This window comes from Carassius auratus, chromosome 24 (assembly GCF_003368295.1).
Source record: "Carassius auratus strain Wakin chromosome 24, ASM336829v1, whole genome shotgun sequence".
Classification (NCBI taxonomy): Eukaryota; Metazoa; Chordata; class Actinopteri; order Cypriniformes; family Cyprinidae; genus Carassius; species Carassius auratus.
In genome coordinates this window covers 505,529-527,149 of record NC_039266.1, presented here as the reverse complement: position 1 = coordinate 527,149, position 21,621 = coordinate 505,529, and the positions used below count along the sequence as shown (strand labels likewise).

Below are 21,621 nucleotides of genomic sequence, written 5' to 3'. Positions count from 1 at the left end.
GTGCTGTTCTTTCTTTTACCAACTTTAAAAATAAAACACGCCTGAACCAGCTAATCAAGTTTTTTTTTTCAGTCTTATTAGAAACATTCATGCAGGTTTGTTGGAGCAGGGTGTTGCTAACTTTATCAATAGTTTCAATAAATCTTTATTTATTCTCATTTTTATATTATATAATTTCTATTCTATATTTTTAATGAATACATTTCTAATAAATTTCTTTTTTTGACAATCTTCCATATACACTCATAAACTGCATGAAAACTCCCAACCACACCCACATGAATGGAATTATATTGTAGGGTTTAAATGCAAGTAATAGAGCCACTTTTTCCCCCCGAAAAAGTAATTATTTTTAGTTAATTGAATCCATTGAAAGTGAAAGTGACGTAAAATTCAGCCAAGTATGGTGACCCATACTCAGAATTTGTGCTCTGCATTTAACCCATCCGAAATGCACACACACAGAGCAGTGAAAACACAAACACACACACACACTGTGAACACACACCCGGAGCAGTGGGCAGCCATTTATGCTGCGGCGCCCGGGGAGCAGTTGGGGGTTCGATGCCTTGCTCAAGGGCACCTCAGTCGTGGTACTGAAGGTGGAGAGAGAACTGTACATGCACTCCCCCCACCCACAATTCCTGCCGGCCCGAGACTCGAACCCACAACCCTTTGATTGGGAGTCCGACTCTCTAACAATTAGGCCACGACTTCCCTGTATATAAGTTAACAATTGGTAATGTGCATACACTAAAGTGATTCTGATACTTACAGAAAAACTGTAGAAATCCTCCACCATCATTTCCCTTTTTATTTCCTTCTTCCTCCTCTTCCGCTCTGAGCACTGATGCACTGATTCCTTCTTCTGCATCATCAAATACCTCACATTTGAGAAACGCTTCATATTCATCCTTCATCTTCTCTACTCTTTGAATGATCTCAGAGTAAAATTCTGGTTGCCTTTGATCAAACTGGAGATGTCCTCCTCCACACTCCTTTATTAACTGATGCATAACTTTATTCTTTAGCACAGCCGAAGCCAGCGAGGAGGTCAGAGTCTCTTTATCAGTAGTTAATACTATTGTGCGTTTAATTGCCCTGTCACTGAACTGTTTCAGTACATAATTTACTCTTCGCATGTCATGCTCACTAAAGTCACTATGCTGCAGTACAAGTATAATCGCATGAGGTCCTGGATCAGACAGATACACACACTCTTTCACTCTCTTAGCAATTTGAATGTGATAGAGGTCTGGCTGTAGAAGATAAGGATCGTTGATGACGGTGATGGGTCTGTCCACCGGCTGTTCTCTAACTCTCTCTGTGCGCTGCTCTACATCAGCTGAAGGTGCTTCACTATTGTATATTAGCAGGATACTGTTTCTAACTCTGTTGTTTGCCAGTGCATCTTTCCCCAGCAAGACGATCCTCAGCTCACTCACTTTAGCACAGAACAAACACACACAACACACACATTATGCAATGCAAAAGCACTGTAGCAATCATCATTGAAAAATCTCAATTAAATATGCAGCATCAGCAATGATGTCAAAATGAACATACATAAAAAAAAAAACACAGGACTGATTGAGAAAAGAGTTTTGCATTTTAAACATAATAATAAATGTACAGACATATTTCACACAATACTAACAAAATAATAATATTTTGAAAATATCAAGTACAAAATATTTAAACATAAGTGTAATGATACATTATTTAGATGAATTAATTTGACTTACTGTTTGGATGTTCAACATGTAGACTTCTCCGCCTATTAACCCCTAATGTAAAACACCCAGAAAAGAATGTTTTTGTCATAACTGCATGTGTATGTGTTATAACTGTATTAGTGTGAGCAAAAAATCAACTTCAATGATGTAGTAGGTTATTAAAACTGAAAGGTGATAGTTACCAGGAAACATTTTGAAATGATAGCTTTCAGACTGTGATTGTTTTCCTTGTTGTTGCTATTTTTGAGACTTTCAAACAGCCACTTTGACCAGCGACTCGCTGTTTTTCACATGATTTTGTTTCAAGTCTAGACAAAGCCAGCGAGAGCACAAAATAAACACACAATCAATAAAACAAGCACACTACCAAAATAAAATTCTAAATTTAGCAAATTATACTCAACAGATTTATTTATTAATACTTACACATTGTGGACGTCATTTCATCCTCGTTGCCTTTAAGTCTTCAAATTGAAAGAGATAGTTTTACAAAATAAGAAGGTTGAGAACACACCAGCAGGAGCATGAAACCTGTTTGAGCCTCCCAAATACTTTGGGTTTTGAATATGACACACCTATATATTGTCTCGGAGTCTCTACAAATAAGCTGAAGACACTGAGTCAGGTGTGTTTGATTAGACAAACATACAAATCATAAATTAACATTAGGTCATTCCCGGGATTCTGTAATATTTTAGTCCCCCCAGAGTTTCTGAAGTTGAAAATAAATTGTTAGAAGGTTTTAACTAAACTTTAGGATGACCATTATAATGAATAAAAATAATTATTGCATTTTAATATTTTTTAGCATAAAATTATGTTAAATACCAAACATATTGTCATGTCCCTGAGGCCCTTAACTGAGGTTGTACTTAGAAAATTATTAACAAAATGTGCATAGCGTCTGTGAATTATGGCAACAATGTAATCATTTATTTGTGCTCCTTTCTAGTAAAAAAAAAAAAAAAGTATATGTATATCAGATTTCAAAGTCATGTCCCTCAGTCTGAACTCAACTCTGTCTAATCACACTAATCATTCTAAACACATTTTAGACTCCACTCAATGTGACATAATTTACTAGAAATGACATCATTCAGGTATCTTTAACAGTGGTGAAGAAAATGGTTAGTAGTATAATTCCTTGTATTCATATTTTTGAGGCATGTTATAATCCGAGAGGGTATTGTCTAGTTTAACAACTCAAACGCGTCACATAATATTAAGATGGAAAATTATCACTTTTTTAAAATTTTATTTGAATCCATAAGTAGGCCTATATACAATGTACTTACATTACATTTACATTTACATTTACATTTAATGTAATGCATATATACACACACACACACACACACACACATTTGCATAATAAATAGAAAGAAAATAGAATACAAAAAGATTAGAAAGGTAGTTAGATTTTTTAAAGAATAGAATTAGAATAGTGAGTGTTAAAGTTAGAGGGTCAAATAAAGATTTACTTATTTTATTGCTGCCACAAATGGTCTACTCTTCTACACTACATGAGAAGCAGTGGCCCTTTTGAGTGAAAAAACCATAACTCCAGCACACTTGAAAACTCATATTTTTGTTTTAAATAGAATTTTTGCTGTCATATGTCCACTTAAACCCAAGCATTATACATCAGAAATTGAGCTACCATTCAATTTTAATTATATTTATTTTATAATTATATTTAATTACTATTTATATATTACAATGTACAAAGCAACGGTAAATCACAGAAGTAACACTGTTTTCTTCACACAGTAGGGAGCGATAGAGAGTTTTCTGCAGAGAGATGACGTGCTGTGACGACAACAGACGACTGAATGAAGTCAGCTGACTTTTCTTGTTCTTCTTCACGTCTCATCTGACCAAAGCATCTGGACACAGGACTGTCTCATTATCTGAGGTATTGACACATTTTTTAAACGATAATATTTTTTTTTTCACGCTGAGACCACTGTTTGCAGAAGTGTACTTGTAAGGCTAATCAAACAGAAAATATGATTTTCTCAGATTTTCTTTATATATTTTTTTCTTTAACAGTCATATAAGACTTAATTTTACTGATGTACATTGTGTGCTGTGTCGCTGAATCATTTCTCATTTGCCTCCTGCATGCAGCTCATTGCAGTCGTTAACATTAATAACGTTACATGTGCATCACTGAGAATATTAACCCACTTGGATGCTAAACAGATTGCTGGATAATTTCAGTAACGTTATATTATCTATGTAATAATTTCAAATGTTCAGGAACACATAAGATGGATCACATTACTCACTTTAATTAATGGGAGACAAAAATACCTTCGATTTTCGGCAAAGGTCAAATTCTATCAGCATTTTCTCTGTGCTGCTCGATATCCAGTGTACACAACAGCTGCAATCATTAAACGATCTTTGAGAACATCTGGAGAATATGTATGCACTGTGAAATTTGATGTCTATCCGTAAGCTTACTAGGTTTTGACACACAAGCGCTGCCTGCTGTTTTCCAATTAACAACAGCATACTAGGTCAACAGACCACATGTCAGTACAGTTTTGTTCTGTACTGACAGAAAACTGATCGGAACATGTTTCATACCAGTTTAGACCATTCGTCCCCAGTAATCCCTGATATCATAGGATCATCATGTGATTATAAATTCAAAAAAAAAACTGCAAATTAGACTGCTTCCTTTTGAGGTTCTTGAGGAATAACAAGAAATATTATAAATATTTTTATGAATTTAGGTGTCGGTGTCATGCATTGTTTTTACAGAACATTGACTGGTTCTCAACTAAAAAGAGTTTGTTCTGTCATAAATGGCGACTACAAAACAGTTTTTCCAGATTTGCTCAACTGTCTGTTTTTTCCAACTTCTGTTTTACAGTCAGGGTCATGTGCCCTTGGTCATGTGACTGTGTTTCATGTTTGTCCTAGAGTACATATAAATGTTGTATAAATATACATGGACTTTTTACACAATACACAACCTCCTGGCCTGGAAATTGCTATTGTAACTACTGCAAATCATTCTGACATAAACATATAAAAGGAAACATGATAACTGAAAAGTAGTACATTAAACACATTTATTATTTTTTAAAATGTATTTAATATATATTAATATATAAAATGAATCACAATAATAAGCAGTTTGTGTAAATGAGCAGAATGTTCAGAAGTGTAGAAATAAGTATAGAAAGTAAGGTGGTTGTTGTTGCTTTGCTTCATTTTGTATTAGACACATTTAAAATGGACTTCTCCAAGCTTCCCAAGATCCGAGATGAAGAGCGGGAGGGACAATTCGGATATGTGCATGGCGTATCTGGACCTGGTTAGTAGGAATTCAGATGTCATCGTTTTTATCTGATTTTATTATTTTATTTTATTATTTTGAATTGTTCTGATTATTTAATTTAATTTAATTTAATTTAATTTAATTTAATTTAATTTAATTTAATTTAATTTAATTTAATTTAATTTATATGTATATGTATATATATAATATATTTATTATATATAATAGAATAGAATAGTTAAAGTTGAACAATAGCTAAGTAAATATAAAATAAAAAATAACTTTAAATGTTCACAAGTAATTTTTGATAATCACATTACTGACTCACTAACTGTGTTATAGTGGTGACGGCCTCCAGTATGGCAGGAGCTGCCATGTATGAGCTGGTGCGAGTGGGCCACAGTGAGCTTGTGGGAGAGATCATTAGACTGGAGGGTGACATGGCCACCATTCAGGTCTATGAAGAGACATGTATCCTATTCTTACCGTAGTACAGGACATATTTTGTGTGGTTTATGTCGTACACAATGCGTAGAATCTGTTCAGTAGTATTGTAGTTTTCCTGAGCTTTCGTCAGCTGGTGTGTCGGTTGGTGACCCTGTCCTGCGCACAGGGAAGCCCCTCTCTGTTGAGTTAGGACCAGGAATCATGGGCTCCATCTTTGATGGTATTCAGCGTCCCCTCAAAGACATCAATGACCTCACCCAAAGTATCTACATTCCTAGAGGAGTCAATATTGGCGCCCTTAACCGTGATCTGAAATGGGAGTTCTCTCCATGCAAGAGCATGCGAGTAAGTGAAAGATTCGTTTTAAGTTAAGATAATAAATTATTGGTGTTTGACAAGTTCAGTTTTTGTTATGATAGTTGTGCTGTTTTTTTTTTTTTTTTGGTTATGATTTAACATCCTTACAGGTTCCAAGAAGGCAAATCTTTTAGTAACTTTAAGGGGTCACATCATGAGTATCAAATTTTTTTGCAATTTAAAAAGATCATTATAATATGAAATCTTAGCAAAAACACAGTTTGTGCTGTTCCTGGCTGTGTGTAGCACCTACAACTCTGCATATAACCCAAATATATAACCTCTTTTAAAGAAACTCCACTGGTGAGTAATCAGATGATTGAATGGTTTTAAGCTGTTGTTTCTGTGTCCAGGTTGGCAGTCACATCACTGGAGGTGATATATATGGTACGGTGTTTGAAAACTCTCTTATTAAACACAAAATAATGTTACCACCAAGAAGCAGAGGAACTGTCACATATGTAGCACCAAATGGAAACTATGATGTCTCGGTGAGGATAATAAAATGTACATCTTTTTGTAAAATGATAATTACTGTGTAAAAGAAGTCGATGTGAATGTGTATTTGTCAGGATGTGGTGTTGGAGTTGGAGTTTGAGGGGGTAAAAGAGAAGTACACCATGGTGCAAGTGTGGCCAGTGCGTCAGGTTCGGCCAGTCACCGAGAAACTTCCTGCAAATCACCCTCTGCTGACTGGACAACGGGTACTGGACGCCCTCTTTCCGTGAGTCACGCTGTCTGAAATCATTCCATAGGAAATTTTAGAATATAAGTTAAAACTAATATACATAAAAATTTGATTCATGTTCAGATGACACATAATGGACAAATCATGCATTTTAAAAGCTTAATTTTCCACAAAGGATTTTTAAAATAATAATAGAGGATTTTCTTAAACATCACAATATTTGGTTTAAATAATTATAAGAAAAGAATGTAGTATTTTGAAAGTGGATATTGTAAACAATAAAGATATGGGGTCATTTTAGTGTTTTTGAAAGAAATCTCTAATAGTCCTCAAGGCTGCATTTATTTGATCAAAAATAAAAAATAAAAAAAAGTAGTATTGTGAAATATTACAACCGTTTGATAAAAATACAACAGTTTTCATTTTTTTTCTGAATAAAATTATTCATTGCTTGATAAATAAATCCCAAACCTTTGATGTTTGGTAGTTTAACAGATCTTTTGACTCTCACTGTTTGATTTAACAGGTGTGTGCAGGGAGGGACCACTGCCATCCCCGGTGCTTTCGGTTGTGGTAAAACTGTGATCTCTCAGTCCCTGTCCAAGTACTCCAACAGTGATGTCATCATCTACGTCGGCTGTGGAGAGCGTGGTAACGAGATGTCTGAAGTACTCCGAGATTTCCCTGAGGTGAATAGCGCTGTCATTGTATGCAACGGCAAAAACACTGTAATAGATGGCAGGGTGATTGACAGTTCTCTTGCCCTATAGCTCACCATGGAGGTGGATGGGAAAGTAGAGAGCATCATGAAGAGAACAGCCTTGGTTGCCAACACATCCAACATGCCTGTGGCTGCCAGAGAAGCTTCCATTTACACAGGTTTATTGAACATTCGATGCAAAAATAATGTGTGTGCTTTAAAACCCAGCAGCTGTGTTGTCACCATTAATGGCTGTCTATTCTGTCCAGGAATCACGCTGTCCGAGTATTTCAGGGACATGGGCTACAATGTGAGCATGATGGCTGACTCCACCTCTCGGTGGGCAGAAGCTCTGAGGGAGATCTCCGGTCGTCTGGCTGAGATGCCTGCTGGTACGTGTACCCTGACCATCTCAGTCAAGACAGCAAATATTATAAACTAGAAATGATAAACTAAATATGTGCTTGTGTTCACAGATAGCGGTTATCCTGCCTATCTTGGAGCACGTCTGGCTTCGTTTTATGAGCGTGCTGGTCGAGTTAAATGTCTTGGTAACCCAGAGAGAGAGGGCAGTGTGAGCATTGTGGGAGCGTAAGTAGATCTGTTGGACTCAATCATTTGCTTTGGTAAAGTTTTGGTTTATTATTAATGACTGATATTGTCACTGCATTGTCTGCAGACTCACTGAAGCTTTTTTTTTTGTAACTGCAGTGTGTCTCCCCCTGGTGGTGATTTCTCAGATCCTGTGACGTCTGCTACTCTTGGTATTGTACAAGTAAGTGTAGATTTCCTTCAAACAGCAGGTTTAATACACTGGCTCATAGCATAATAAAATTATATGTTCTTCTTGCAGAAATAAAGGGTTATTGTAATCCTTCCATTCTTTCTCACTCCCAGGTGTTTTGGGGTCTGGATAAAAAGCTGGCTCAGAGAAAGCACTTCCCTTCAGTGAACTGGCTCATCAGTTACAGTAAGTACACACGAGCACTGGACGAGTACTACGACAAGCACTACTCTGAATTTGTGCCACTGCGTACCAAAGCCAAAGAGATCCTGCAGGAAGAGGAAGACTTGGCTGAGATTGTGCAGCTTGTGGGGAAGGTGGGTTTGTGGGTTCATTCATATTTACTGTTTGTATACATCACTTTTTGGGGTATTATTACAGGTACTTTCAGCTGTAAAACACATTTATTATTTTAGGCATCTTTGGCTGAAACGGATAAGATCACGCTGGAGGTTGCCAAATTAATCAAAGATGATTTCCTGCAGCAAAATGGATACACACCCTATGACAGGTGTTAAACTGATTGAGGATCATTCAACTGCTTTGTCAAATGACATGTGACTGTATGGATCTGAAATGCTCAATTTGTCATTTTCAGGTTTTGTCCGTTCTATAAGACAGTGGGTATCTTGTCCAACATGATTGCGTTCTATGATATGGCACGTCATGCCGTAGAGACCACTGCACAGACCGACAATAAGATCACCTGGGCCATGATCCGGGAACACATGGGCGAAATTCTCTACAGGATCAGTTCCATGAAATTCAAGGTACACATTGTGGGATGTAAACATTGTTTGTGTTTTAGTCTCCCATGATAAAATGTATCATGCCTTGATTATGTCTAAACCAGTAGACTATAAGCCACTTTAATAAAATTGTTTTAACAAATTATTTGATGTAATTTAATCACATCACATTTAATCACATTCAATTAGTAATGTTTAACATGCTTCCAGTTATAAGTATTCTGTTTGTTGACTGGGAGTATTTGAAAAGCCTTACACATTTGAAAAATAAATTTCATTGTTCATTAAAGCTATGCAAATATTGTAATTGCTTGTAAAACAGAAAAACATGCATTCATTTAGAAAATGGTTTCTTTCAACTAATTGAAATCATTGTATTCCGTAATTATACTTATCTTGTTTTATTTTAGCAATTAAAGAAGTTGTCATATTATTTCAGGACCCAGTAAAAGAGGGTGAGGAGAAGATCAAAGCTGATTACGCTCAGCTCCATGAAGACATGCAGAACTCCTTCCGAACACTGGAAGACTAAGTGTCTGTCCCTAGCCATCATTCTCAGGGCAGGGCAGCAGGAACCCACATCCCCCTTTACACACACACATAAAATGTCCTTTTCCTTTGTCTTAAGGCTGTCTTATACATTTCCCTCATTTTTGTTCATCTTGTGGTGGTGTAGATGCTCTAGTGTTCTTAAGGGGACCTCAAAATACCTTTGTTTGTTTGTTTGTGTGTGTGCGCGTGCATTTGTGTATATGTGCAATCTGTGTGATCCTCTTCAAAGCCTCTGCTTCAGTTTATATTTGAAAGATCATCCTCTCTATGGATGTTATTAAATAACTTGATGTAATTATTGTTCTATTTTTATCTGTACAGAAGACTGGAAGACATGACTTCAGAGATTCACTATATTTACTGCAGGAATATTTACAGTTTTAATGGTTGCCAGCATATTTCTTGTGTTGTTTTTTGGTATGGATGTTTATTGCAGTATTGTCCTGTATATTTCTTTGAGGAACCCTTCCTCTTCATTGCTCACATGAGTCCTGGAAAAATAGAAATAAATACTGATGAATTCACCAGTATTGTGAATGACAAGTGGATGTGTTCTGGGGTATTGCATAAAATGGCAAAAAATGGTACCCAAATTTATAGGGTAATACATAGGTTGTCAAAAATGTACATCCATTTTAGCTTTTAAGGTAAGAATATCTCTGATTTAGTATCTACCTGCATCTGTAGCCTACTATTCATCCAAACACTTGATGGGTCAATCTTACACCTTCCTTCCATTTCTCACCCTTTAAGTTTGGTTTGTTCTCAGAGGTTGATTATCATGTTCATCCAAGTCTGCATTTTAATGCAATCTAATGTGTGAATATAAATGAATATGTGTAACTGGTCTTACTGCATTTTCTCTTCTTGAAACTGGAATGTGGCAAATCTAGTTCGCTGCCCTGGTTTCTATAGTCCATACAGTTCTAACACTTTCTAGTATTGTCTCCATGTGTTGCATAAACTGGCATAACTAACTTGTGCCTATGATCGGGTTATTTGACTTGATCTTGTTACACATTATATTAAATGCAATTGATAAATCTAGCCTTAAACTCATATGACCTTAACCCCGGGTTTCCCAGACATGGCTTAAACCTAGACTAAAATGTAAATCTGAGCTGTTTCAACTGAAAGAAACTTGCACTGACTGATCTTAAAACATGCCAGTGCCTTAGTTTTGTCTAAAGATGTGCACCAGTAAGGTTATTATTATTATTATTATTATTATTATTATTATTATTATTATTTTGCTAATGCATGTTTATAAAAATTACTTAAATGTCCTAATTGAACTATTTCCTGATCATGGTTTAGGCTAAGCCCTGTCTATGAAACCGGGCTTAAGTGTCAGAACCTCATTAACCAATAAAATGTAGTCTTTTGATAAAATTTATGTGACTGAACTTGTGCAAGAGCGCTATAAAAGATTAGAACACACTATGTTTGTTTAATACATCACTACAATTTATATTATTTCAAACTGGTTTTATATATCGAAATTACGAGGGGGTCTGCCGTTTACATGCTTAGCCACCCTCAAGTGAGCGCGATTTGAAAATTCAAAAATGTTTATATACTTAAATGTTCATAAACATAAAGTATGTATTTTACGTATTCTTTAATTTTATAAATTAGCCAATATAACAAAAATACAAACTGTACAGCTAAGAAATGAATATAGCAATAATACAAATATAAATGTCTAAAATAAATATTTTGTCAACTTTGAAAAGTCAATTTTTTGTCATTTTATAAGATATAGGTGTTATACGTATTTTAGATAAATAATAATAAAAAAAAAAAAAAACGAAGGAGGCTCCTTGGTGTCATACGTCAAATATGCAGATACTAAAGTGTGAATGGCACGTTGCTTCATTAGCTGGTAGACAGTCAACACCTCAGCACTCCTGCGACACTGATCACTGCTGTCGGAAGTTTACGTGCTTTAGGAACATCTGCGACGTTTGGAGTTGATGATAACCAGAACTTGCGGAACACTAACTTCTCAGGTAAGTAGCCTATTTTGTAGGCTAAAATATAAGAATAAGCCTTTGATGAGTATTTCCTTATCTTTACCATGTTTTTCTTCTTCTTAATATTCTGTAATGCTTCTGCCAAGGTAAGCATCTGTGGTCCAGTGAGGAATATTGCATTTTTAAAAGATTTTTTTATAGTGAAAAAAAAAGTTATTTAGATAATTATACTGTTCCTTACAATAAGATTTTTTTTTTCTTTTAAAGGTTCTTTGGGGAACCAGACATTGATTTTAGTGCAACTGATGAAAAAATAAGCTTTATTTTTATTTTTTATTTTTTTGCAAGAGAGATGTTTAGAATGTCTGCAAGTATTCATTCTGCAAGTTTTAATTTGAAGAAAGAAGTTCTAAAATATTTATGGAAGAGTCAAATAAAATAAGATTGAGCTTGTTGGTTTCGTTAATAGCCAGTAGATCAATCTAACTTATTTTTCAATGAGAAAAACATTTGTTACCTTTAACAAATTGATATAGAAGCCAGTATGTTTTACTTCACCAGGCAAAAGACATGACCCAAACACCCAAACAAGTGAGAGCCAATGAGCTCACACAGGACAACAGTCAAACTGGGGAAGGCAATTGGAGCTCGGAAGAAGAGGTGAGAATTAAAATGCACGATTTTACTAAGATTTAATTGGCAGAAGTCACATGGCAGCACTGTATTTACTTCAATTTATAGAAATGATCTTTTAGGAAAATGATATCTGCAAAAGATTACAGACACTGTATCATGATGAGATTAATCAAATGGCATTGATTGCTAAATGTTGTGAGATATTAGTAAGCTCATGGGCATGTGAAACCTGTTGTTGCTGGGAGCATGCAGCTAGTGCTACTTCACAGATTCACAAACATTGTATGTATAAACATGTTTATATATTTATTGCTGTGCTTTTACCTCACAGGTACAGGAAGTCAGTGGGCAGTGCATAGCAGCACCTCAGTTACCTGAAACATTGCTCTACACTTGTTATAAACAAAGGAGTGACGAGTTTCGGAGGTTGTTCAAAGAGGTGCCAGAGTCTGAGAAACTAATTGCAGGTGAGACTGGTAGAGGGAGACAGAGAGATAAAAAAACAACAATATTTGTATATTGGATGTTTTCTGAATGATCCGTTTTTTTCTTTAGACTACACCTGTGCTCTCCAAAAGGATATCTTGTTACATGGACACATCTATTTTACAGAGAATTGTTTATGTTTCTACAGTAAAGTTTTTCGTGGTACAAAAGTGAGTTCCACAGAAAGATTATATTATATATTCACTGTAACTCTTAAATGCCGCTGTTTGAGCATAGCTAAGATACTTTGTTATTAATTTCTTTCATAGATTCCATCACTCTGCTTTGTGAAAATGACAATAAACTAACTTTATTTTAGATCACAGTAAATATGCAGGATATCATCTTAATGTCACGTGAGAAGACAGCGAAATGGATACCAAATGCCATCCAGATCAGTACTGATTCAAAGAAGGTGAAGTTCAGAAATCATAGGTTTTTTTTTTTTGTGAAGATAGGCTCCATGTATGGGATAAATTCTTTTTTTTCTGAAAAGAAAAGTATATATATATTTTGTAATTTTCCCACAGTTTCTCTTCAGCTCATTTTCAGCAAGGGGGAAAAGTTACCTCAGTATGTTTCGGCTTTGGCAGAATGTTCTACTGGACAAGGTGATCTTTATTTTTAATATTTTTCTTTTTTTGCCTCACGAACATTGTTCAAACATGTTTTCACATTACAGATAATTTCATTATTTTTCACATGTTTACATCTATCTGCTTGGTTGTGTATGACTGTACATTTCTACTGTAAAACAGGCTATTCTGAAATGATCTGAAATAGATTTATATTAGGAGCAGGGATATCAGAAGCAAACAGCATATTCTCCATTATACATTTTAGTGTTTAGTCACTATTGCCAACACAAACTATTTATCTGTATTTGAGCCTTGGGTGGTTACTAATGTAGCATATATTAATACCATATGAGGAAAACAGACATAACAATACCCTATAGACCTAAGGTCAGGGATATGCTCAAGTGTAAACAGCCTAAATCTGTAGGGTACGCTTGACAATGCAGCGAATGAATGTATAGTTCATTGACCCCACCGAGGCGTGGCTTTCTTCATCTGAAAACAGATAATACTGACTTTTTCCTTACACAAACACGGAACTGCAGAGCTGAAATAACAGGAAAATTAGTGTCGAGATGTGATAAAGCAGATAAATCCTGTTAAAAGCAATGAATAGCCCAGCACTAGGCGGCGCGGTTAAAGCTTTTCATGTCTTCCTGATCTCAGCTCGACTCGCAGGTTACTCTCGTGCAGCAGGTAAGTGACCAGACGGAGACACTTTACCCACTGTATAAGGTTGCGTATAATTTAGAATGTATTATACACTGTGCTAATTCTTTAAAATTTGATGTAATTGTAAATAGGTGGGAAAAGTTAGAGCTTTATGAAACCATAAAATGTTTTCGCTTCAGTTTGGTTTGTAAATGTGCCTGTGTCAGACGGCCTCGAAACAATGTTTTGCATTTCGGTGTAATTGTTTGGCCGCTTTTTTAACACGACGTGAATGTTTTTGAGCTTCCATACGGCTTTATTGGCGTTTTTCAGTCACTTATTGTTGAGTAACTGCGCTGATATGGTCTATTTACGTTTACAGTGCGTGTCGCTGTAACATACGCCTTATTTCTATGGTAACCGACGTTTTCTTCAATTATCGTTACGACCGCGGAACCATAAATAAAAATGGTATGAAGAAGAAAAGTCAATTTCTGTCCAAATAAGATTTGCTCCCTGGTCAGTGAGGTGTGGAGCAGGTTAGGACTGTTTTATCTGCTGGTTTAGATGACTATCAGTACGGGAACTTGAGGAGACGTCAGCGAATTTTTTGTTTTAAGTTGTATTTTGATCAGATAGAGGTAAACGTGCCAGCTGCTAGGGCGGAAACATGTGAGTGTACTTTGCTCAATGTAAGTTTCCTGTTTTGCAGAAGCTAACCAAGTTGGAGCTGTTGCAGATGGTTAAGCAGCATTATGGCAATGAATTAGGATTGAGTCATGATGAAATGGAAAGCTTTCAAACACCAGTAGAAACCGTCACACCCACCGTGCCCAGGTTGACTACATAAATGCACACACACCCAAGTCACATCTTTACATGGTAACACCTGTTTGGACAACTGAGAGATCAGTTACTTGGTTCTTAGGTCGCATCTCTCTGTTGCAGTCTGAATATGCGTGGAGAGGATAACACTGGGAGACCAGAAAGGCCAACATCGCTTCGTCTTCCCCAAGGGGAACTAAATCCTCATGAAGCCACCACACCAAAGGGAGATGACACACAGTCTTCAGCTGGACTACAAAGCATGCTCTCAGCAAATGGAGGGGTACGTTGAAAAATATAGTTTTGTTGGCAATATTTCCCAATATTGTTTGTGTATTGACTGGTAGGGTGTGGTGACACCATGTGGAAAAAAAATCTCAATACATTTCAGTCTTTAAACTATAAAGTAAGCGACGATTTTACCAGAGAAGTGTTAACATTTTTATGAACATTTAAAACATTTGAATTACCTACTACAAAAACAAATTATATATATATATAATGATTTAATATAATTATTTATTTTGTATACATTTCATTCAAGTATTGTTATCAATAATATACAAAATCACTGTGAATTTAAGTATTAAATATATCAATGATCAACCTGTCTAATCTTTTTGCACTTTGCAGTGTGGAACTTGATATATGTATTAAACTCTCAACAGGACGGCACTCTCAGTACCCCATCGCATCAGCGCAGTCCAAATCTATCCTTAAACCACTCAGGGTCTGAACGAGTGTCTAAACGCTCTGCTCTCTCTCTGGATCTAAATGCCAATGAAGACCAGCTCTCGGATAACAGCAGATCCGACAGCCTGGAGGAGGGTGAGATGTGTGTGTGTGTGTGTGTGTCTGTCTGGATGTGTCTCATTCCATGGCTGTGTTGATGCATTTTCTTTACACCAGTATTGATTTCTTGTAGTGGAAGAACGTGAGACAGCATCTCCGGTGTCTCAGGGAAGGCTGTTTGTGAACCGGGTCTTTCACATCAGTGCTGAGAAGATGTTTGACCTGCTTTTCACCGATTCTAGTTTCGTGCGGAGGTTTATGGATATCAGGAAGATCATAGGTGTGTTTCTCTTAGCCTTTTACCTCTCTTATTAATGATCTACTTCAGTAATCAGTCTGATTCATATATAGATGTTCATCCTTTGTTTTTATTTAATATTTGGTTTCAGTAGTTTTGTGGTTTTAGAATTTTATATTTAGATTTAGCTTTTAGTTATGTTTATTTATTTTCAGTTACATTCCAAGGCAATATTTCTAAGTTTCATGTTTTTCATTTATTTATTTATATCAGTGCTATTTCACTTACCAAAACAATGTTTAATAGTATTTTAGTTTGAGTTAAAAATACCAGCATTAGTTTTTACATTTGATTATTTTGCCATCCTGTTTATAGTAACAAAAGTGTATTACTTGTCAGGTGCAAGCTCTACCTCTTGGCAAAGGGAGGCCTCTGGAGGTATGAAAAGGACTTTGAACTACACCATCACCATTAATAACCCCCTGGTTGGCAAGTTCTCCACTGCTACAGAAACCCAGGTTAGAGTCTCTATGGCTTTGTTTCAAAATCTCTTGTGTGTCAAACTAATTGTAGCAATAAAATACAAAAAAATTTAAACCTTTTGGAAAGGCTGTGTTTTGTTGATTGCACCTTCTATTAATGTGCAGTATTTGGTTATGTCACATTTAAATTTAACAGGAGATAGTTAGAGACATAGTTAGCAGGAAGGGGCTGTGGTTGTTGATTACAAGAATCTGTGAATTCTGAGAAATGATGGGACCTTTGATAATTTTAATAATATTAGCACACCTGTTGTTGTCAATATTATCTTGGAAATCTGACAAATCGCTATGTCTAGGTTAGTTTTCTGTGCTTTGTCAGTTGTTTTTGTGTGAAATCCAGTGAAACAATAAAGTAGTTTGCAAGAACCAATTAAACTGAACTTAACATACAGTACATTGTGGACTTTCCGCTTTATTAGAATAAAATAAAAACATGTAACCATTAAGATGGCTTTTGTTTCCGTTTATATTATGCAACAATTAATATTTTTAACAATAAAAAGACTGTAGGTGTGCTGCATTTAGAAAAAATCACCTTCATCCAATTATTTGATATGATTGTGCTAATTGCAGTTTAAAGATGTTATCAATTAGATTTTTTTATGCAGTAATGACCCGTCTGATGACTATGTCTACATTCATAAAATGAATGTGTAGGATTGACTCTCAAATTGTCTTGTACATACAGCAGTACAGAGGATTAAATAAGATTGCATAATACTTATATGAACACTTTAATAAATAGCCTTGATTAATGGCTGTAAAAATTGCTAGTAAATATATAGACTTTGTCTGGTGTCTTTAAAGATTTCATTTGTATATTTGCAAATAAATTTGTTTATAGTCATAGTCTTGAATATTTCAGGTAGTCCCTTTGTCCAAAATTGAAAGAAGGCCGTGTATTTCAATCCTAAGTAAACTGAACAGAACCATATTTAGCAATCCAAACATCTGACATCTGTATTGTGCAGCTGTGTAAATTCATCCTGTGCATGTATGTGGAATATTTTCTGATTTCTCTTTGTGTATTTTAGACCCTATATAAAGAGTCAAGGGAAGGTCAGTACTACATGATAGATTCAGAGGTTTACACACACGATGTACCATACCATGACTACTTCTACACCCAGAATCGCTACTGTATCATCCGCAACTCCAAGCACAAGTGCAGACTCAGGTAAGCGGTGTCCTCATATCTAACTGCTTTTAATATGACTGTGACACTGAGATTTCTTGATGTAAGACCAATTTAGTAAATAGTTGAACTCATTATTGCTCCATGCAGGATTTACACTGATGTCAAATACAAAAAGCAGCCCTGGGGTCTTGTTAAATCCTTTATCACGAAAAACTCCTGGAGTGGCCTGGAAGACTACTTTAGACACCTTGGTTGGTATAATGCAATTTATCTGTATCTTCCCTAACTATCTATTTTCCCTCTTCACTTCTCTGTTTCACTTCTTGGCTTGTAGATTTTGGCCATTTCTACATTACTAAATTTGCCATTTGACAAAGTCGTGACATATTGGATTTCACTAATTATCGTTAAGTGTTTATTGTTTCTCTTCAAAGAGTTTGCAGGGTAATATGTAGTTTTTCATAAAATGTAAATAAAACCATAAAAATGTGAATAAAATAAGTATTAAGTGAAGTAAAATAAAATATAAAAACAACATAAACTTAGAGACAACATTTTTCCTTCTCTTTTTCTTGTCATTAACTTCATGTACTAAAATAATTAATTATAATAAAAATTATATAGAAATCAAAAACACACTAAAAACTAAACTAAAACTTTAAAATTAAACAAAATGTAAATATAAGCCCTTTCAAAATATTAATTAATATTATTAAAAACCTATAAAAGTGTAAGTAGCACTGCTTTCTAGTTGCCCAGTCTGAGTTTGTACGATATATATTCTTCGGTGCAAAACCACTCAAAACATAATAACAGTCTAAAGCCATAGCCCAAAACTAATGTAGTTCAATTAAAATGAGCAGAAATGCAGATTGTGCTCAGCGTTTTTCTCATCGACTGGGAAAAAAAGCTGGCTAAGAGCTTCTCTGCCATGGGATGTTGGATTAGGGAATCAGAAGATTAATCAACATTAGTGACCTGATCAGAGTACCTAGGGAAAGTTATTAGCAGCATGGATGTGTCCGTTTCCTATTGGTGAAATGCATCAATTAGATCCATTGCCTGCAAGGCCATTTAATTGCTAAACTACAGGATTGCCAAAAGCCAGATACTTAGTCGATCAAATTACCCAAAATAAACACTTTTCAATGATCTTTACCTCATAATGCACATTTCAGAGGCAGAGCTGCTAGAAGAGGAGGCAGAGTTGACTCAAGGAAGCGGAGATGCTGGAAAGACGGGTGGTTTGCGAAGGAGGCGAAGAACATACAGTCGCACCCTACAGGAGCACATGAAACCAGGGAAGCAGTACAGCGCAGACTCTGATCAGCAGAGAGCCGGCACCATGGGTATAAATATATGTGTATTTTTTTTTTTTTATCTCTGAATCCAATATCTATGCTGCTGGGTAGTGGGCTTAAAATACTGATTAAACCACCAAAAATTGTTCACACTAATGTGTGTTTGATCTTTGCTTTATAATATTTAAGTAAACATTGAAAACATTGGCCCCTTTTACACAGTAATACCAGTAAATTGCCGTAAAATTACCAGAACGACTTTACAAGTAAATACAAAAATGTTCACACAGGCAATGACATTCCATCTTTTTCAAAATACTGGTCAATTCTGTGACATCATTAACCAGAAATGACCCCTTAAACTGCTGTGCCTCCTGGTGTTGTGTTTACTATCGTGGAGGGGTATATATGCAATCAATGTTTTTGTTGATGTTGTCCTTTTTGTGTCACACGTTCACATTCATGCAGCAAGACATCACATTACACGATTTCGAACCAAAATACACCACGTGGAATAAATGTGTCCTCTTGTGTAAGAATTTTGTTATTGGCACAGAGTAGACATCTTATGTTACCGTGTTCTGACCTTGTATGTTCTCATGCCAGTAATATTCTTTCTGTGTTCACACACAGCATCATTCCAGCAATTTACTGGTAATTTTACAATGTCTCATACCGGTAAATTGCCAGAATGAATTTACCAGCATTTTTGAAAAGGTATTGTTCATACATGATCTCTTAACAGTAATTTACAGGTAATTTACCAGTAAAGTCTTTGTGTGAAAGGGGCTATTGTGAATTTGACTTTTAACAATTGGACTTGCATTGCATGATTTGCATCTTACATTACAGGTGCCATGGATATAAAGAACACACAACACAGACAGAACATCACTTCGATTGTATTTGCGATGAGCTTAATGTAAGACATCATTTACTCTAAAGCTTGTTTCACACATCATAAATACAATAGGCTGTGTAAGCTTAATGCTATGACACTGACAAAAAAACTTGGTTACTACATTGAGTTTTTCCTCATAACATTTTTAAATCAAAATGATTATTAGAATTTTCCTGTTGAGAGTTAATACTCTTGATTTGCATAAGGAAGGGGAGCACATTACACCAAACATATTTTGACTGCAAAATTAAACTAGATTCAGGCAGATTTACTGAATGGAAAGTGTGTTTGGAACCTACAATCCTATAAACTTTCACTGTGTATTTCATATGTTGTTACTTTGCAAAAGATTACAAATTCATAAATGGGTTCAAGGTGCATGTTCTCAAAATGTTCATTGTGCTGCAGTGGCAAAAATAGAAACTCTGCTGTGTGAATATAGTCTTTTAGCGTTGTTTCCAAAATAAATATGTGCATCTTATGGCTGCCGTGTGAAACATGGAAGAAAAACTGCCAGTTTTTAAAATGATGATTTGGAAATATGACTTAAAATAATAATATGCTTATTAAATGTCACATTGTTTTGCCTCTCAGACTTTTTGTTCTGGTGGTTCTGAACTTGGGGCTGTTCTTTAAACTTTGGGCCATGGAAGATGTCGCTCACCGTTTGTATCTGAACACCAAGCACAGAATGAAGGAGGGAGTAGAGTCTAGGTAAAGGCTCTTTCATATTGTACATTTTGTTAATTATTATGAACAAAACTGACTTCATGTTTTTATATACAGTAGTTTAGCACCTGACTTAGGCTCCAGACAAGGTATGCCACACAGAAGTCAAGAAGAAGCGCATTTACTGAGGGCAGTACTGCAGGACTCCATTAACCTTCTAGAACAGGTATATTTTGGTGTTTTATTAAACGCACCATGCAAAAACATGCAAATGCAAAACAAACTTTGGTTGTTCACCATTACACATCAGTGAGAAGATCCTTCCTATCTAATTTGCCAGTTCTTGACCAGATAAAGTTGATCTTATGTTGTTAGTTTAAACTTTAGCTATATACTTTATACTGTTTGGTTGAGAAGTCTCTTATGTTTTTGTTTATTTTCACTGGTTTTCTTCTTCACAGCTACGCAGTTCTCTTGTGGCGCTTCAGCAGAACTTTCAGGCCTACAACAGATCCTTCTCTCAGTTTTAAATGGCAATGAGTTTGGTGACCTGACAACACAAGGGTACTTTTCCCATAAGACCTGTCATCGTTGAGGAGGGTTTCTATAGGTACTGTCACCCCAGGGCACACGTAGCCATGTTCATCTTCTCTGCTTTTTTGTCTCAGAGATGTAATGGATTCAGTGCAGTTGCACAGGGTTTTCACTTTAATTATGAAAGGGGGCGATGCAGGCCCATTGCCTCTAAAGATCTGCCTAACATTTAGTCGTGGCCTTTTTGTCTTGATTTAGATAACGATCTTGTTCTAAGATACCTCTAAGAATTTGTAAATGATTGCACCTTAAAACCTTATTAAAGCAGGGATCACTAATGTTGTTGAAATTATAGAATGTTTGTAAGCTCTGAATGTTCATCAGGATTTTGATAGTGTCTAAGAGTACAGGTTTGTGGGAAGAAGACAAAATATCTGAGGTTTACTGTAAAGGATGAGCGGAAATGTTTTAAATTGTTTACACTCTTGGTCTTTAAAATATCACTTGTTGTTCAACTTTTAGAGACCGTATTGTCACTGTGAACTACATTTGTAACACAGTCATGTAAATTATTTTCAATAGGAAAAGTGTGGTAATTTATCAAAAGAGAATGTGTAATCCTCAAGCATTTAATTATTTCACAGAAAAAATATGTTAGGGGTGGATGTGTTTAGATTGAAAATTCTCTGACATTCTTAATAACATTTCTTCTGAACATATTTATAAATAAAATTCCCATAGCATTACAATGTTCAGTTTGTGAAGCTAAATATTTTATCGCGATTTTATCATGTAACATCCAAATCAAATATCAGAAGATTGTTACATTATGACTATTCATCAACAGAGGTTGTCAACATGCACATGAAATTGTCTCTAACATAGATTAAAATAAATATTACATTTTTATGAGTTACTTTTTAAGTTTGTTTGTTTCTTTCCATGAGTGCTTAATCAATGGATAGAAAATTAACACGTTAAAGTCTCTTTAGGGGTTGAAAGTCTGCCCTCTATGACGTCACATCACGTGTACGTTCTGTCAAGGA

At 35.5% G+C, this 21,621-nt stretch overlaps 2 protein-coding genes across 3 annotated transcripts; both read left to right on the top strand.

Annotated features, from left to right (window-relative positions):
• Positions 1-3,529: 3,529 nt before the first annotated feature.
• LOC113041903 (V-type proton ATPase catalytic subunit A-like) lies at positions 3,530-9,838 on the top strand. Its single transcript, XM_026200482.1, has 15 exons — positions 3,530-3,651; positions 4,975-5,067; positions 5,374-5,502; positions 5,609-5,823; positions 6,189-6,326; positions 6,408-6,559; positions 7,050-7,212; positions 7,294-7,402; positions 7,493-7,615; positions 7,700-7,814; positions 7,935-7,998; positions 8,121-8,324; positions 8,424-8,518; positions 8,606-8,777; positions 9,196-9,838. Exons 2-15 carry the CDS (start codon positions 4,986-4,988, stop codon positions 9,286-9,288), a joined length of 1,854 nt encoding a protein of 617 aa, XP_026056267.1. The 5' UTR covers positions 3,530-3,651; positions 4,975-4,985; the 3' UTR covers positions 9,289-9,838.
• Positions 9,839-11,196: 1,358 nt separating this feature from the next.
• LOC113041902 (GRAM domain-containing protein 1C-like) lies at positions 11,197-21,479 on the top strand. 2 transcript variants are annotated; one of them, XM_026200480.1, is made up of 18 exons: positions 11,197-11,320; positions 11,846-11,944; positions 12,252-12,387; positions 12,476-12,576; positions 12,726-12,821; positions 12,937-13,017; positions 14,348-14,472; positions 14,584-14,743; positions 15,129-15,288; positions 15,386-15,532; positions 15,890-16,008; positions 17,067-17,209; positions 17,318-17,421; positions 18,349-18,519; positions 19,324-19,393; positions 19,967-20,086; positions 20,162-20,267; positions 20,503-21,479. In XM_026200480.1, exons 1-18 carry the CDS (start codon positions 11,285-11,287, stop codon positions 20,569-20,571), a joined length of 2,043 nt encoding a protein of 680 aa, XP_026056265.1. In that variant the 5' UTR covers positions 11,197-11,284; the 3' UTR covers positions 20,572-21,479. The 2 variants fall into 2 exon arrangements, with proteins under 2 accessions (XP_026056265.1, XP_026056264.1); XM_026200479.1 differs by having other exon boundaries at positions 20,159-20,267.
• The last annotated feature ends 142 nt before the right edge of the window (positions 21,480-21,621 follow it).